This window comes from Nerophis lumbriciformis, linkage group LG01 (assembly GCF_033978685.3).
Source record: "Nerophis lumbriciformis linkage group LG01, RoL_Nlum_v2.1, whole genome shotgun sequence".
In the NCBI taxonomy this organism is placed as follows: Eukaryota; Metazoa; Chordata; class Actinopteri; order Syngnathiformes; family Syngnathidae; genus Nerophis; species Nerophis lumbriciformis.
The window spans coordinates 75,861,527-75,878,414 of record NC_084548.2 but is presented as its reverse complement, the minus strand read 5'-3'; the positions used below and the strand labels follow the sequence as shown (position 1 = coordinate 75,878,414).

Sequence of the window (16,888 nt, the reverse complement as noted above, 5' to 3'; positions counted from 1 at the left end):
CAATCTTAAGCTAAATGTTAAATCCAAACCTAAATCTTGAATCTAAAGCTAAATGTTGAATCTAAACCTAAATCTTAAATCTTAATGTAAATCTAAATGTGAGCGCTAAATGTTAAATCTAAAGTTGAATGTTAAATCTAAAGTTTAAATGTAAAATCTAAAGCTAAATCTTAAAAACTAAAGCTAAATGTTCAATCTAAACCTAAATGTTCAATCTAAACCTAAATGTTCAATATAAACCTAAATGTTAAATCTAAACCTAAATGTTCGATATAAACCTAAATGTTAAATCTAAACCTAAATGTTCAATATAAACCTAAATGTTAAATCTGAACCTAAATGTTCAATCTAAACCTAAATCTTCAATCTTAAGTTAAATGTTAAATCTAAACCTAAATCTTAAATCTTAACCTATCCTAACCTAAAATCTGACGCCTCTCGGCGGCAAAGCCAGCTAACATTTAGGTTTAGATTTAACATATAGATGTATATTTAAGATTTAGATTTAACATATAGATGTATATTTAAGATTTAGATTTAACATATGGATGTATATTTAAGATTTAGATTTAACATATAGATGTATATTTAAGATTAAGATTTAACATATAGATGTATATTTAAGATTTAGATTTAACATATAGATGTATATTTAAGATTTAGATTTAACATATAGATGTATATTTAAGATTTGATTTAACATATAGATGTATATTTAAGATTTAGATTTAACATATAGACGTATATTTAAGATTTAGATTTAACATATAGATGTATATTTAAGATTTAGATTGAACATATAGATGTATATTTAAGATTTAGATTTAACATATAGATGCATATTTAAGATTTAGATTTAACATATAGATGTATATTTAAGATTTAGATTTAACATATAGATGTATATTTAAGATTTAGATTTAACATATAGATGTATATTTAAGATTTAGATCTAACATATAGATGTATATTTAAGATTTAGATCTAACATATAGATGTATATTTAAGGTTTAGATTTAACATATAGATGTATATTTAAGATTTAGATTTAACATATAGATGTATATTTAAGATTTAGATTTAACATATAGATGTATATTTAAGATTTAGATTAAACATATAGATGTATATTAAAGATTTAGATTTAACATATAGATGTATATTTAAGATTTAGATTAAACATATAGATGTATATTTAAGATTTAGATTTAACATATAGATGTATATTTAAGATTTAGATTTAACATATAGATGTATATTAAAGATTTAGATTTAACATATAGATGTATATTTAAGATTTAGATTAAACATATAGATGTATATTTAAGATTTAGATTTAACATATAGATGTATATTTAAGATTTAGATTTAACATATAGATGTATATTTAAGGTTTAGATTTAACATAAAGATGTATATTTAAGGTTTAGATTTAACATATAGATGTATATTTAAGGTTTAGATTTAACATATAGATGTATATTTAAGATTTAGATTTAACATATAGATGTATATTTAAGATTTAGATTTAACATATAGATGTATATTTAAGATTTAGATTAAACATATAGATGTATATTAAAGATTTAGATTTAACATATAGATGTATATTTAAGATTTAGATTAAACATATAGATGTATATTTAAGATTTAGATTTAACATATAGATGTATATTAAAGATTTAGATTTAACATATAGATGTATATTTAAGATTTAGATTAAACATATAGATGTATATTTAAGATTTAGATTTAACATATAGATGTATATTTAAGATTTAGATTTAACATATAGATGTATATTTAAGGTTTAGATTTAACATAAAGATGTATATTTAAGGTTTAGATTTAACATATAGATGTATATTTAAGGTTTAGATTTAACATATAGATGTATATTTAAGATTTAGATTTAACATATAGATGTATATTTAAGATTTAGATTTAACATATAGATGTATATTTAAGATTTAGATTAAACATATAGATGTATATTAAAGATTTAGATTTAACATATAGATGTATATTTAAGATTTAGATTAAACATATAGATGTATATTTAAGATTTAGATTTAACATATAGATGTATATTTAAGATTTAGATTTAACATATAGATGTATATTTAAGATTTAGATTTAACATATAGATGTATATTTAAGATTTAGATTAAACATATAGATGTATATTAAAGATTTAGATTTAACATATAGATGTATATTTAAGATTTAGATTAAACATATAGATGTATATTTAAGATTTAGATTTAACATATAGATGTATATTTAAGATTTAGATTAAACATATAGATGTATATTTAAGATTTAGATTTAACATATAGATGTATATTTAAGATTTAGATTTAACATATAGATGTATATTTAAGATTTAGATTAAACATATAGATGTATATTAAAGATTTAGATTTAACATATAGATGTATATTTAAGATTTAGATTAAACATATAGATGTATATTTAAGATTTAGATTTAACATATAGATGTATATTTAAGATTTAGATTTAACATATAGATGTATATTAAAGATTTAGATTTAACATATAGATGTATATTTAAGATTTAGATTAAACATATAGATGTATATTTAAGATTTAGATTTAACATATAGATGTATATTTAAGATTTAGATTTAACATATAGATGTATATTTAAGGCTTAGATTTAACATATAGATGTATATTTAAGGTTTAGATTTAACATAAAGATGTATATTTAAGATTTAGATTTAACATATAGATGTATATTTAAGATTTAGATTTAACATATAGATGTATATTTAAGATTTAGATTTAACATATAGATGTATATTTAAGATTTAGATTTAACATATAGATGTATATTTAAGGTTTAGATTTAACATAAAGATGTATATTTAAGATTTAGATTAAACATATAGATGTATATTAAAGATTTAGATTTAACATATAGATGTATATTTAAGATTTAGATTAAACATATAGATGTATATTTAAGATTTAGATTTAACATATAGATGTATATTTAAGATTTAGATTAAACATATAGATGTATATTTAAGATTTAGATTTAACATATAGATGTATATTTAAGATTTAGATTTAACATATAGATGTATATTTAAGATTTAGATTAAACATATAGATGTATATTAAAGATTTAGATTTAACATATAGATGTATATTTAAGATTTAGATTAAACATATAGATGTATATTTAAGATTTAGATTTAACATATAGATGTATATTTAAGATTTAGATTTAACATATAGATGTATATTAAAGATTTAGATTTAACATATAGATGTATATTTAAGATTTAGATTAAACATATAGATGTATATTTAAGATTTAGATTTAACATATAGATGTATATTTAAGATTTAGATTTAACATATAGATGTATATTTAAGGCTTAGATTTAACATATAGATGTATATTTAAGGTTTAGATTTAACATAAAGATGTATATTTAAGATTTAGATTTAACATATAGATGTATATTTAAGATTTAGATTTAACATATAGATGTATATTTAAGATTTAGATTTAACATATAGATGTATATTTAAGATTTAGATTTAACATATAGATGTATATTTAAGGTTTAGATTTAACATAAAGATGTATATTTAAGGTTTAGATTTAACATATAGATGTATATTTAAGATTTAGATTTAACATATAGATGTATATTTAAGATTTAGATTAAACATATAGATGTATATTAAAGATTTAGATTTAACATATAGATGTATATTTAAGATTTAGATTTAACATATAGATGTATATTTAAGATTTAGATTAAACATATAGATGTATATTTAAGATTTAGATTTAACATATAGATGTATATTAAAGATTTAGATTTAACATATAGATGTATATTTAAGATTTAGATTAAACATATAGATGTATATTTAAGATTTAGATTTAACATATAGATGTATATTTAAGGCTTAGATTTAACATATAGATGTATATTTAAGGCTTAGATTTAACATATAGATGTATATTTAAGATTTAGATTTAACATATAGATGTATATTTAAGATTTAGATTTAACATATAGATGTATATTTAAGATTTAGATTTAACATATAGATGTATATTTAAGATTTAGATTTAACATATAGATGTATATTTAAGATTTAGATTAAACATATAGATGTATATTAAAGATTTAGATTTAACATATAGATGTATATTTAAGATTTAGATTAAACATATAGATGTATATTTAAGATTTAGATTTAACATATAGATGTATATTTAAGATTTAGATTTAACATATAGATGTATATTTAAGATTTAGATTTAACATATAGATGTATATTTAAGATTTAGATTAAACATATAGATGTATATTAAAGATTTAGATTTAACATATAGATGTATATTTAAGATTTAGATTAAACATATAGATGTATATTTAAGATTTAGATTTAACATATAGATGTATATTTAAGATTTAGATTAAACATATAGATGTATATTTAAGATTTAGATTTAACATATAGATGTATATTTAAGATTTAGATTTAACATATAGATGTATATTTAAGATTTAGATTAAACATATAGATGTATATTAAAGATTTAGATTTAACATATAGATGTATATTTAAGATTTAGATTAAACATATAGATGTATATTTAAGATTTAGATTTAACATATAGATGTATATTTAAGATTTAGATTTAACATATAGATGTATATTAAAGATTTAGATTCAACATATAGATGTATATTTAAGATTTAGATTAAACATATAGATGTATATTTAAGATTTAGATTTAACATATAGATGTATATTTAAGATTTAGATTTAACATATAGATGTATATTTAAGGCTTAGATTTAACATATAGATGTATATTTAAGGTTTAGATTTAACATAAAGATGTATATTTAAGATTTAGATTTAACATATAGATGTATATTTAAGATTTAGATTTAACATATAGATGTATATTTAAGATTTAGATTTAACATATAGATGTATATTTAAGATTTAGATTTAACATATAGATGTATATTTAAGGTTTAGATTTAACATAAAGATGTATATTTAAGATTTAGATTAAACATATAGATGTATATTAAAGATTTAGATTTAACATATAGATGTATATTTAAGATTTAGATTAAACATATAGATGTATATTTAAGATTTAGATTTAACATATAGATGTATATTTAAGATTTAGATTAAACATATAGATGTATATTTAAGATTTAGATTTAACATATAGATGTATATTTAAGATTTAGATTTAACATATAGATGTATATTTAAGATTTAGATTAAACATATAGATGTATATTAAAGATTTAGATTTAACATATAGATGTATATTTAAGATTTAGATTAAACATATAGATGTATATTTAAGATTTAGATTTAACATATAGATGTATATTTAAGATTTAGATTTAACATATAGATGTATATTAAAGATTTAGATTTAACATATAGATGTATATTTAAGATTTAGATTAAACATATAGATGTATATTTAAGATTTAGATTTAACATATAGATGTATATTTAAGATTTAGATTTAACATATAGATGTATATTTAAGGCTTAGATTTAACATATAGATGTATATTTAAGGTTTAGATTTAACATAAAGATGTATATTTAAGATTTAGATTTAACATATAGATGTATATTTAAGATTTAGATTTAACATATAGATGTATATTTAAGATTTAGATTTAACATATAGATGTATATTTAAGATTTAGATTTAACATATAGATGTATATTTAAGGTTTAGATTTAACATAAAGATGTATATTTAAGGTTTAGATTTAACATATAGATGTATATTTAAGATTTAGATTTAACATATAGATGTATATTTAAGATTTAGATTAAACATATAGATGTATATTAAAGATTTAGATTTAACATATAGATGTATATTTAAGATTTAGATTTAACATATAGATGTATATTTAAGATTTAGATTAAACATATAGATGTATATTTAAGATTTAGATTTAACATATAGATGTATATTAAAGATTTAGATTTAACATATAGATGTATATTTAAGATTTAGATTAAACATATAGATGTATATTTAAGATTTAGATTTAACATATAGATGTATATTTAAGGCTTAGATTTAACATATAGATGTATATTTAAGGCTTAGATTTAACATATAGATGTATATTTAAGATTTAGATTTAACATATAGATGTATATTTAAGATTTAGATTTAACATATAGATGTATATTTAAGATTTAGATTTAACATATAGATGTATATTTAAGATTTAGATTAAACATATAGATGTATATTTAAGATTTAGATTTAACATATAGATGTATATTTAAGATTTAGATTTAACATATAGATGTATATTTAAGATTTAGATTAAACATATAGATGTATATTAAAGATTTAGATTTAACATATAGATGTATATTTAAGATTTAGATTAAACATATAGATGTATATTTAAGATTTAGATTTAACATATAGATGTATATTTAAGATTTAGATTTAACATATAGATGTATATTAAAGATTTAGATTTAACATATAGATGTATATTTAAGATTTAGATTAAACATATAGATGTATATTTAAGATTTAGATTTAACATATAGATGTATATTTAAGATTTAGATTTAACATATAGATGTATATTTAAGGCTTAGATTTAACATATAGATGTATATTTAAGGTTTAGATTTAACATAAAGATGTATATTTAAGATTTAGATTTAACATATAGATGTATATTTAAGATTTAGATTTAACATATAGATGTATATTTAAGATTTAGATTTAACATATAGATGTATATTTAAGATTTAGATTTAACATATAGATGTATATTTAAGGTTTAGATTTAACATAAAGATGTATATTTAAGATTTAGATTAAACATATAGATGTATATTAAAGATTTAGATTTAACATATAGATGTATATTTAAGATTTAGATTAAACATATAGATGTATATTTAAGATTTAGATTTAACATATAGATGTATATTTAAGATTTAGATTAAACATATAGATGTATATTTAAGATTTAGATTTAACATATAGATGTATATTTAAGATTTAGATTTAACATATAGATGTATATTTAAGATTTAGATTAAACATATAGATGTATATTAAAGATTTAGATTTAACATATAGATGTATATTTAAGATTTAGATTAAACATATAGATGTATATTTAAGATTTAGATTTAACATATAGATGTATATTTAAGATTTAGATTTAACATATAGATGTATATTAAAGATTTAGATTTAACATATAGATGTATATTTAAGATTTAGATTAAACATATAGATGTATATTTAAGATTTAGATTTAACATATAGATGTATATTTAAGATTTAGATTTAACATATAGATGTATATTTAAGGCTTAGATTTAACATATAGATGTATATTTAAGGTTTAGATTTAACATAAAGATGTATATTTAAGATTTAGATTTAACATATAGATGTATATTTAAGATTTAGATTTAACATATAGATGTATATTTAAGATTTAGATTTAACATATAGATGTATATTTAAGATTTAGATTTAACATATAGATGTATATTTAAGGTTTAGATTTAACATAAAGATGTATATTTAAGGTTTAGATTTAACATATAGATGTATATTTAAGATTTAGATTTAACATATAGATGTATATTTAAGATTTAGATTAAACATATAGATGTATATTAAAGATTTAGATTTAACATATAGATGTATATTTAAGATTTAGATTTAACATATAGATGTATATTTAAGATTTAGATTAAACATATAGATGTATATTTAAGATTTAGATTTAACATATAGATGTATATTAAAGATTTAGATTTAACATATAGATGTATATTTAAGATTTAGATTAAACATATAGATGTATATTTAAGATTTAGATTTAACATATAGATGTATATTTAAGATTTAGATTTAACATATAGATGTATATTTAAGATTTAGATTAAACATATAGATGTATATTAAAGATTTAGATTTAACATATAGATGTATATTTAAGATTTAGATTAAACATATAGATGTATATTTAAGATTTAGATTTAACATATAGATGTATATTTAAGATTTAGATTTAACATATAGATGTATATTAAAGATTTAGATTTAACATATAGATGTATATTTAAGATTTAGATTAAACATATAGATGTATATTTAAGATTTAGATTTAACATATAGATGTATATTTAAGATTTAGATTTAACATATAGATGTATATTTAAGGCTTAGATTTAACATATAGATGTATATTTAAGGTTTAGATTTAACATAAAGATGTATATTTAAGATTTAGATTTAACATATAGATGTATATTTAAGATTTAGATTTAACATATAGATGTATATTTAAGATTTAGATTTAACATATAGATGTATATTTAAGATTTAGATTTAACATATAGATGTATATTTAAGGTTTAGATTTAACATAAAGATGTATATTTAAGGTTTAGATTTAACATATAGATGTATATTTAAGATTTAGATTTAACATATAGATGTATATTTAAGATTTAGATTAAACATATAGATGTATATTAAAGATTTAGATTTAACATATAGATGTATATTTAAGATTTAGATTTAACATATAGATGTATATTTAAGATTTAGATTAAACATATAGATGTATATTTAAGATTTAGATTTAACATATAGATGTATATTAAAGATTTAGATTTAACATATAGATGTATATTTAAGATTTAGATTAAACATATAGATGTATATTTAAGATTTAGATTTAACATATAGATGTATATTTAAGATTTAGATTAAACATATAGATGTATATTTAAGATTTAGATTTAACATATAGATGTATATTAAAGATTTAGATTTAACATATAGATGTATATTTAAGATTTAGATTAAACATATAGATGTATATTTAAGATTTAGATTTAACATATAGATGTATATTTAAGGCTTAGATTTAACATATAGATGTATATTTAAGGCTTAGATTTAACATATAGATGTATATTTAAGATTTAGATTTAACATATAGATGTATATTTAAGATTTAGATTTAACATATAGATGTATATTTAAGATTTAGATTTAACATAAAGATGTATATTTAAGATTTAGATTTAACATATAGATGTATATTTAAGATTTAGATTTAACATATAGATGTATATTTAAGATTTAGATTTAACATATAGATGTATATTTAAGGTTTAGATTTAACATAAAGATGTATATTTAAGGTTTAGATTTAACATATAGATGTATATTTAAGATTTAGATTTAACATATAGATGTATATTTAAGATTTAGATTAAACATATAGATGTATATTAAAGATTTAGATTTAACATATAGATGTATATTTAAGATTTAGATTTAACATATAGATGTATATTAAAGATTTAGATTTAACATATAGATGTATATTTAAGATTTAGATTAAACATATAGATGTATATTTAAGATTTAGATTTAACATATAGATGTATATTTAAGATTTAGATTAAACATATAGATGTATATTTAAGATTTAGATTTAACATATAGATGTATATTAAAGATTTAGATTTAACATATAGATGTATATTTAAGATTTAGATTAAACATATAGATGTATATTTAAGATTTAGATTTAACATATAGATGTATATTTAAGATTTAGATTAAACATATAGATGTATATTTAAGATTTAGATTTAACATATAGATGTATATTAAAGATTTAGATTTAACATATAGATGTATATTTAAGATTTAGATTAAACATATAGATGTATATTTAAGATTTAGATTTAACATATAGATGTATATTTAAGGCTTAGATTTAACATATAGATGTATATTTAAGGCTTAGATTTAACATATAGATGTATATTTAAGATTTAGATTTAACATATAGATGTATATTTAAGATTTAGATTTAACATATAGATGTATATTTAAGATTTAGATTTAACATAAAGATGTATATTTAAGATTTAGATTTAACATATAGATGTATATTTAAGATTTAGATTTAACATATAGATGTATATTTAAGATTTAGATTTAACATATAGATGTATATTTAAGGTTTAGATTTAACATAAAGATGTATATTTAAGGTTTAGATTTAACATATAGATGTATATTTAAGATTTAGATTTAACATATAGATGTATATTTAAGATTTAGATTAAACATATAGATGTATATTAAAGATTTAGATTTAACATATAGATGTATATTTAAGATTTAGATTTAACATATAGATGTATATTTAAGATTTAGATTAAACATATAGATGTATATTTAAGATTTAGATTTAACATATAGATGTATATTAAAGATTTAGATTTAACATATAGATGTATATTTAAGATTTAGATTAAACATATAGATGTATATTTAAGATTTAGATTTAACATATAGATGTATATTTAAGATTTAGATTAAACATATAGATGTATATTTAAGATTTAGATTTAACATATAGATGTATATTAAAGATTTAGATTTAACATATAGATGTATATTTAAGATTTAGATTAAACATATAGATGTATATTTAAGATTTAGATTTAACATATAGATGTATATTTAAGGCTTAGATTTAACATATAGATGTATATTTAAGGCTTAGATTTAACATATAGATGTATATTTAAGATTTAGATTTAACATATAGATGTATATTTAAGATTTAGATTTAACATATAGATGTATATTTAAGATTTAGATTTAACATAAAGATGTATATTTAAGATTTAGATTTAACAAATAGATGTATATTTAAGATTTAGATTTAACATATAGATGTATATTTAAGATTTAGATTTAACATATAGATGTATATTTAAGGTTTAGATTTAACATAAAGATGTATATTTAAGGTTTAGATTTAACATATAGATGTATATTTAAGATTTAGATTTAACATATAGATGTATATTTAAGATTTAGATTAAACATATAGATGTATATTAAAGATTTAGATTTAACATATAGATGTATATTTAAGATTTAGATTTAACATATAGATGTATATTTAAGATTTAGATTAAACATATAGATGTATATTTAAGATTTAGATTTAACATATAGATGTATATTAAAGATTTAGATTTAACATATAGATGTATATTTAAGATTTAGATTAAACATATAGATGTATATTTAAGATTTAGATTTAACATATAGATGTATATTTAAGATTTAGATTAAACATATAGATGTATATTTAAGATTTAGATTTAACATATAGATGTATATTAAAGATTTAGATTTAACATATAGATGTATATTTAAGATTTAGATTAAACATATAGATGTATATTTAAGATTTAGATTTAACATATAGATGTATATTTAAGGCTTAGATTTAACATATAGATGTATATTTAAGATTTAGATTTAACATATAGATGTATATTTAAGATTTAGATTTAACATATAGATGTATATTTAAGATTTAGATTTAACATAAAGATGTATATTTAAGATTTAGATTTAACATATAGATGTATATTTAAGATTTAGATTTAACATATAGATGTATATTTAAGATTTAGATTTAACATATAGATGTATATTTAAGGTTTAGATTTAACATAAAGATGTATATTTAAGGTTTAGATTTAACATATAGATGTATATTTAAGATTTAGATTTAACATATAGATGTATATTTAAGATTTAGATTAAACATATAGATGTATATTAAAGATTTAGATTTAACATATAGATGTATATTTAAGATTTAGATTTAACATATAGATGTATATTTAAGATTTAGATTAAACATATAGATGTATATTTAAGATTTAGATTTAACATATAGATGTATATTAAAGATTTAGATTTAACATATAGATGTATATTTAAGATTTAGATTAAACATATAGATGTATATTTAAGATTTAGATTTAACATATAGATGTATATTTAAGATTTAGATTAAACATATAGATGTATATTTAAGATTTAGATTTAACATATAGATGTATATTAAAGATTTAGATTTAACATATAGATGTATATTTAAGATTTAGATTAAACATATAGATGTATATTTAAGATTTAGATTTAACATATAGATGTATATTTAAGATTTAGATTTAACATATAGATGTATATTTAAGATTTAGATTTAACATATAGATGTATATTTAAGATTTAGATTTAACATATAGATGTATATTTAAGGTTTAGATTTAACATATAGATGTATATTTAAGATTTAGATTTAACATATAGATGTATATTTAAGATTTAGATTTAACATATAGATGTATATTTAAGATTTAGATTTAACATATAGATGTATATTTAAGGTTTAGATTTAACAAATAGATGTATATTTAAGGTTTAGATTTAACATATAGATGTATATTTAAGATTTAGATTTAACATATAGATGTATATTTAAGATTTAGATTTAACATATAGATGTATATTTAAGGTTTAGATTTAACATATAGATGTATATTTAAGATTTAGATTTAACATATAGATGTATATTTAAGATTTAGATTTAACATATAGATGTATATTTAAGATTTAGGTCTAACATTTAGATTTAATATTTATAGTCGACATTTAATCTAAATGTGATGAAAATGACTGAACTTGTACGGCCTCAAGGTGAGACTTAGTGATGTGTAAATGAGGTGGTGCACACACCTGGTAGAGGTGGTCATGGTGTAAATGAGGTGGTGCACACACCTGGTAGAGGTGGTGAAGGTGTAAATGAGGTGGTGCACACACAACTGGTAGAGGTGGTCATGGTGTAAATGAGGTGGTGCACACACCTGGTAGAGGTGGTGAAGGTGTAAATGAGGTGGTGCACACACCTGGTAGAGGTGGTAAAGGTGTAAATGAGGTGGCGCACACACCTGGTAGAGGTGGTGAAGGTGTAAATGAGGTGGTGCTCATACCTGGTAGAGGTGGTCATGGTGTAAATGAGGTGGTGCACATACCTGGTAGAGGTGGTTGGCACACTTCCTGCACAGGTTGTGCTGACAGGGCAGGATGACGACGGGCTTCTGGAGCAGCTGCAAGCAGATTGGACACGTCAGCTGCTTCTCTAGCCCCGCCTCTCTCTCGGCCCCGCCCCCTCCGCCCTGCTGGCTCAGAGACATGTTCAAGGACCTGCAGGTGAAAGGTCAAACATGGTTTATATTTAAACAACTAATGCATGACCAAATATTTAATAATCAAGTAGTATGACTATTAGTGGTAGTCCTAGTTAGCTAGCTGATATTGGATATAGTCCTAGTTTAGTTGGTAGCGTGTAGCTATTAATGGTAGTTATAGTTAGCAACTGGTACTGCGTAGTTATTGGATATAGTCAAGGTTTAGTTAGGGATTATTAATGGAGTGTACAGCTAATACTGGTATATATGTGTGTGTATATATATACATATATAAAACATTTTAACGTGTAGCTATTAATGGTCGTCGTAGTTAGCTAGTTTGTAAGCTTGTGGGCAAGTACTGTAGAAGTTAGCTAGCAGATACTGTGTAGCTAAATATTGATGGTAGTCATAGTTAGCTAGCTGGTAGTGTGTAGTTAATGACTGGATAGAGTCGTATTATAGCTGTTAGAGTGTATTTATTGGTGGTAGTCATAGTTTACCTCGTAGCTGTAGTTAGCTTGCCGGTAGCGTGTAGCCAGTTATTGGTTGTAGTTGTAGTTAACTGCAGCTTGTGTGTAAGTGGTGTAGTTAAAGTTAGCTAGCTGGTGGTGCGATATGATTGGATATAGTCATAGTTTACCTAGTTGCATGTAGCTATAAATGGTAGTTGTAGCTAGCTTGCTGGTAGATTGTAAAAGTAGTTTGTTATCGGTGGTGGTAGTCGTTAGCTTTCTGGTAGTGGGTAGCTAGTTATTGGTGGAAGGTTGTAGTTAGCTAGCTAATAGCGTGTAGCTAGTTATTGTTGGTATTTGTAGTAAGCTATATCGTGTAGCTTGTGTGTGAGTATTGGAGGTAGCTGAAGTTAGTTAGTAGCTGGTAGCTAGTGATTGGCGGTAGTCATTGCTAGCTAGCTGGTAGCGTGTGGGTAGTGATTGGTGGTAGTCATAGTTAAGTAGCTGGTAGTGTGTAGCCAGCGATTGGTGGTAGTCATAGTTAGCTAGCTGGTAGCGTGTAGCTAGTGATTGGTGGTAGTCATAGTTAGGTAGCTGGTAGCGTGTAGCTAGTGATTGGTGGTAGTCATAGTTAACTAGCTGGTAGTGTGTAGCTAGTAGATAGTGATTGGTGGTAGTCATAGTTAACTAGCTGGTAGCGTGTAGATAGTAGATAGTGATTGGTGGTAGTCATAGTTATCTAGCTGGTAGTGTGTAGCTAGTAGATAGTGATTGGTGGTAGTCATAGTTATCTAGCTGGTAGCGTGTAGCTAGTGATTGGTGGTAGTCATAGTTAGCTAGCTGGTAGTGTGTAGCTAGTATATAGTGATTGGTGGTAGTCATAGTTAACTAGCTGGTAGCGTGTAGACAGTGATTGGTGGTAGTCATAGTTAACTAGCTGGTAGCTTGTAGATAGTGATTGGTGGTAGTCATAGTTAACTAACTGGTAGTGTGTAGCCAGTGGTTGGTGGTAATCATAGTTAGCTAGCTGGTAGCTAGTTATTATACACCATGTTATGCTCTTCTTGTGTCAGAAGCAAATGAAAGGTCAATAAAGTGTGAGACAAAAGAAAGAAAGTAAAGACACACATTTAAATACACAACAACACACTTTAAATACACAACAACACACTTTGACATCAAATACAAAACATGATGTTTTACCTTCTTTAGAAGATGATCTTCTCTCTCCAGCAGCTCTTCTGGAAATGAATGACAACCTTCTGCCTTCTGTGGTGTGTGTGTGTGTGTGTGTGTGTGTGTGTGTGTGACACAACTAAGAGCTAAATCTGCCTTGGTGGGGGTGAGTTGGGGGGGGGGGGGCACTTGGTAGGTCACGTGATGTATGACCACGCCCCTTTCTCATCATCACCTTCAACCATTAGCAACATTTCACAACAAAAACAACCTGTGTGCTTGTTCACACACACACACTTTCATGTTAGTGCATCACACACACACACACACACACACACACACACACACACACACACACACACCATATGAGGCAGTGACAAATCGGGCCACACTCTCGGGTGTCACACTGACACACAAACATGAAGACCCCGGTGACTCAGGTCACATGACCCTCACTCAGCACAAACACACTTACACAACATTGTGACACACTCATCACAAACCTACACTTTCACACTATTGCTACACACTCATCACAAACACACACACTATTGCTACACACTCATCACAAACCTACACTTTCACACTATTGCTACACACTCCGCACAAACACACACACTATTGCTACACACTCATCACAAACACACACACTATTGCTACACACTCATCACAAACCTACACTTTCACACTATTGCTACACACTCCGCACAAACCCACACACTATTGCTACACACTCATCACAAACCTACACTTTCACACTATTGCTACACACTCATCACAAACACACACACTATTGCTACACACTCATCACAAACACACACACTATTGCTACACACTCAGCATAAACACACACACTTACACAACATGGCTACACACTTGTTGGTTAACATGTGTCTGGTAAAAGTTGTATTTGAGTGCCATCATATTGAGTCCATGTTAGTAAATAATCAATAAAATCATTTCAATCTTACATATATTTTTTATGGACACATCTCAGCCCATACGGTACCCATTCCCGGAACCTGGGAATCAATACCGGTACCCAATGGTACCAATTTTCAGAACTTTTTGTTTTGTTTTAATAAATAATCATTATTTGTTCATTGTTCCCATTGGGTTGAGTTTTTCCTTGCCCTGATGTGGGATCTGGAGCGGAGGATGTGGTTGTGGCTTGTGCAGCCCTTTGAGACATTGGTGATTAAGAGCTATATAAATAAACTTTGACTGATAGATGACATTAACCCCCCACTAAAATGTGGAATATTGCAACATATTCCACAGGAAGTTGCATCACTCATTTATGTTTGATGATATTATTATATCATCTCAGCACAGTTCTGTTATTTCAATCTCTTTTTTTTTTTTTGGTGTTATTCATAAAATATATTTGTTGTTAAATTACTTGAATGTGCTTTTTTTTATTGATATATATATATATATATATATATATATATTATATATATATATATATATATATATAAGAAATACTTGACTTTCAGTGAATTCTAGCTGTATATATATATACACAGGTAAAAGCCAGTAAATTAGAATATTTTGAAAAACTTGATTTATTTCAGTAATTGCATTCAAAAGGTGTAACTTGTACATTATATTTATTCATTGCACACAGACTGATGCATTCAAATGTTTATTTCATTTAATTTTGATGATTTGAAGTGGCAACAAATGAAAATCCAAAATTCCGTGTGTCACAAAATTAGAATATTACTTAAGGCTAATACAAAAAAGGGATTTTTAGAAATGTTGGCCAACTGAAAAGTATGAAAATGAAAAATATGAGCATGTACAATACTCAATACTTGGTTGGAGCTCCTTTTGCCTCAATTACTGCGTTAATGCGGCGTGGCATGGAGTCGATGAGTTTCTGGCACTGCTCAGGTGTTATGAGAGCCCAGGTTGCTCTGATAGTGGCCTTCAACTCTTCTGCGTTTTCGGGTCTGGCATTCTGCATCTTCCTTTTCACAATACCCCACAGATTTTCTATGGGGCTAAGGTCAGGGGAGTTGGCGGGCCAATTTAGAACAGAAATGCCATGGTCCGTAAACCAGGCACGGGTAGATTTTGCGCTGTGTGCAGGCGCCAAGTCCTGTTGGAACTTG

The 16,888-nt window shown here is 22.8% G+C and overlaps 1 protein-coding gene across 5 annotated transcripts in view; it reads right to left on the bottom strand.

The window, feature by feature from the left end:
- Positions 1 to 14,901, bottom strand: part of trim101 (tripartite motif containing 101) — a 69,021-nt gene extending 54,120 nt beyond the window's left edge. For 4 of the 5 annotated variants that reach the window (XM_061925935.2, XM_061925949.2, XM_061925965.2 and 1 more), the window contains exons 1-2: positions 14,796 to 14,901; positions 12,982 to 13,153 (exon numbers count right to left, since the gene is read on the bottom strand). In XM_061925935.2, coding sequence (XP_061781919.1) covers positions 12,982 to 13,143 — 162 coding nt within the window. In that variant the 5' untranslated portion in view covers positions 13,144 to 13,153; positions 14,796 to 14,901. Of the gene's footprint in view, positions 1 to 12,981; positions 13,422 to 14,795 lie in introns of those variants that run through there. The other variant, XM_061925942.2, reaches the window with a different exon arrangement.
- Positions 14,902 to 16,888: the final 1,987 nt, after the last annotated feature.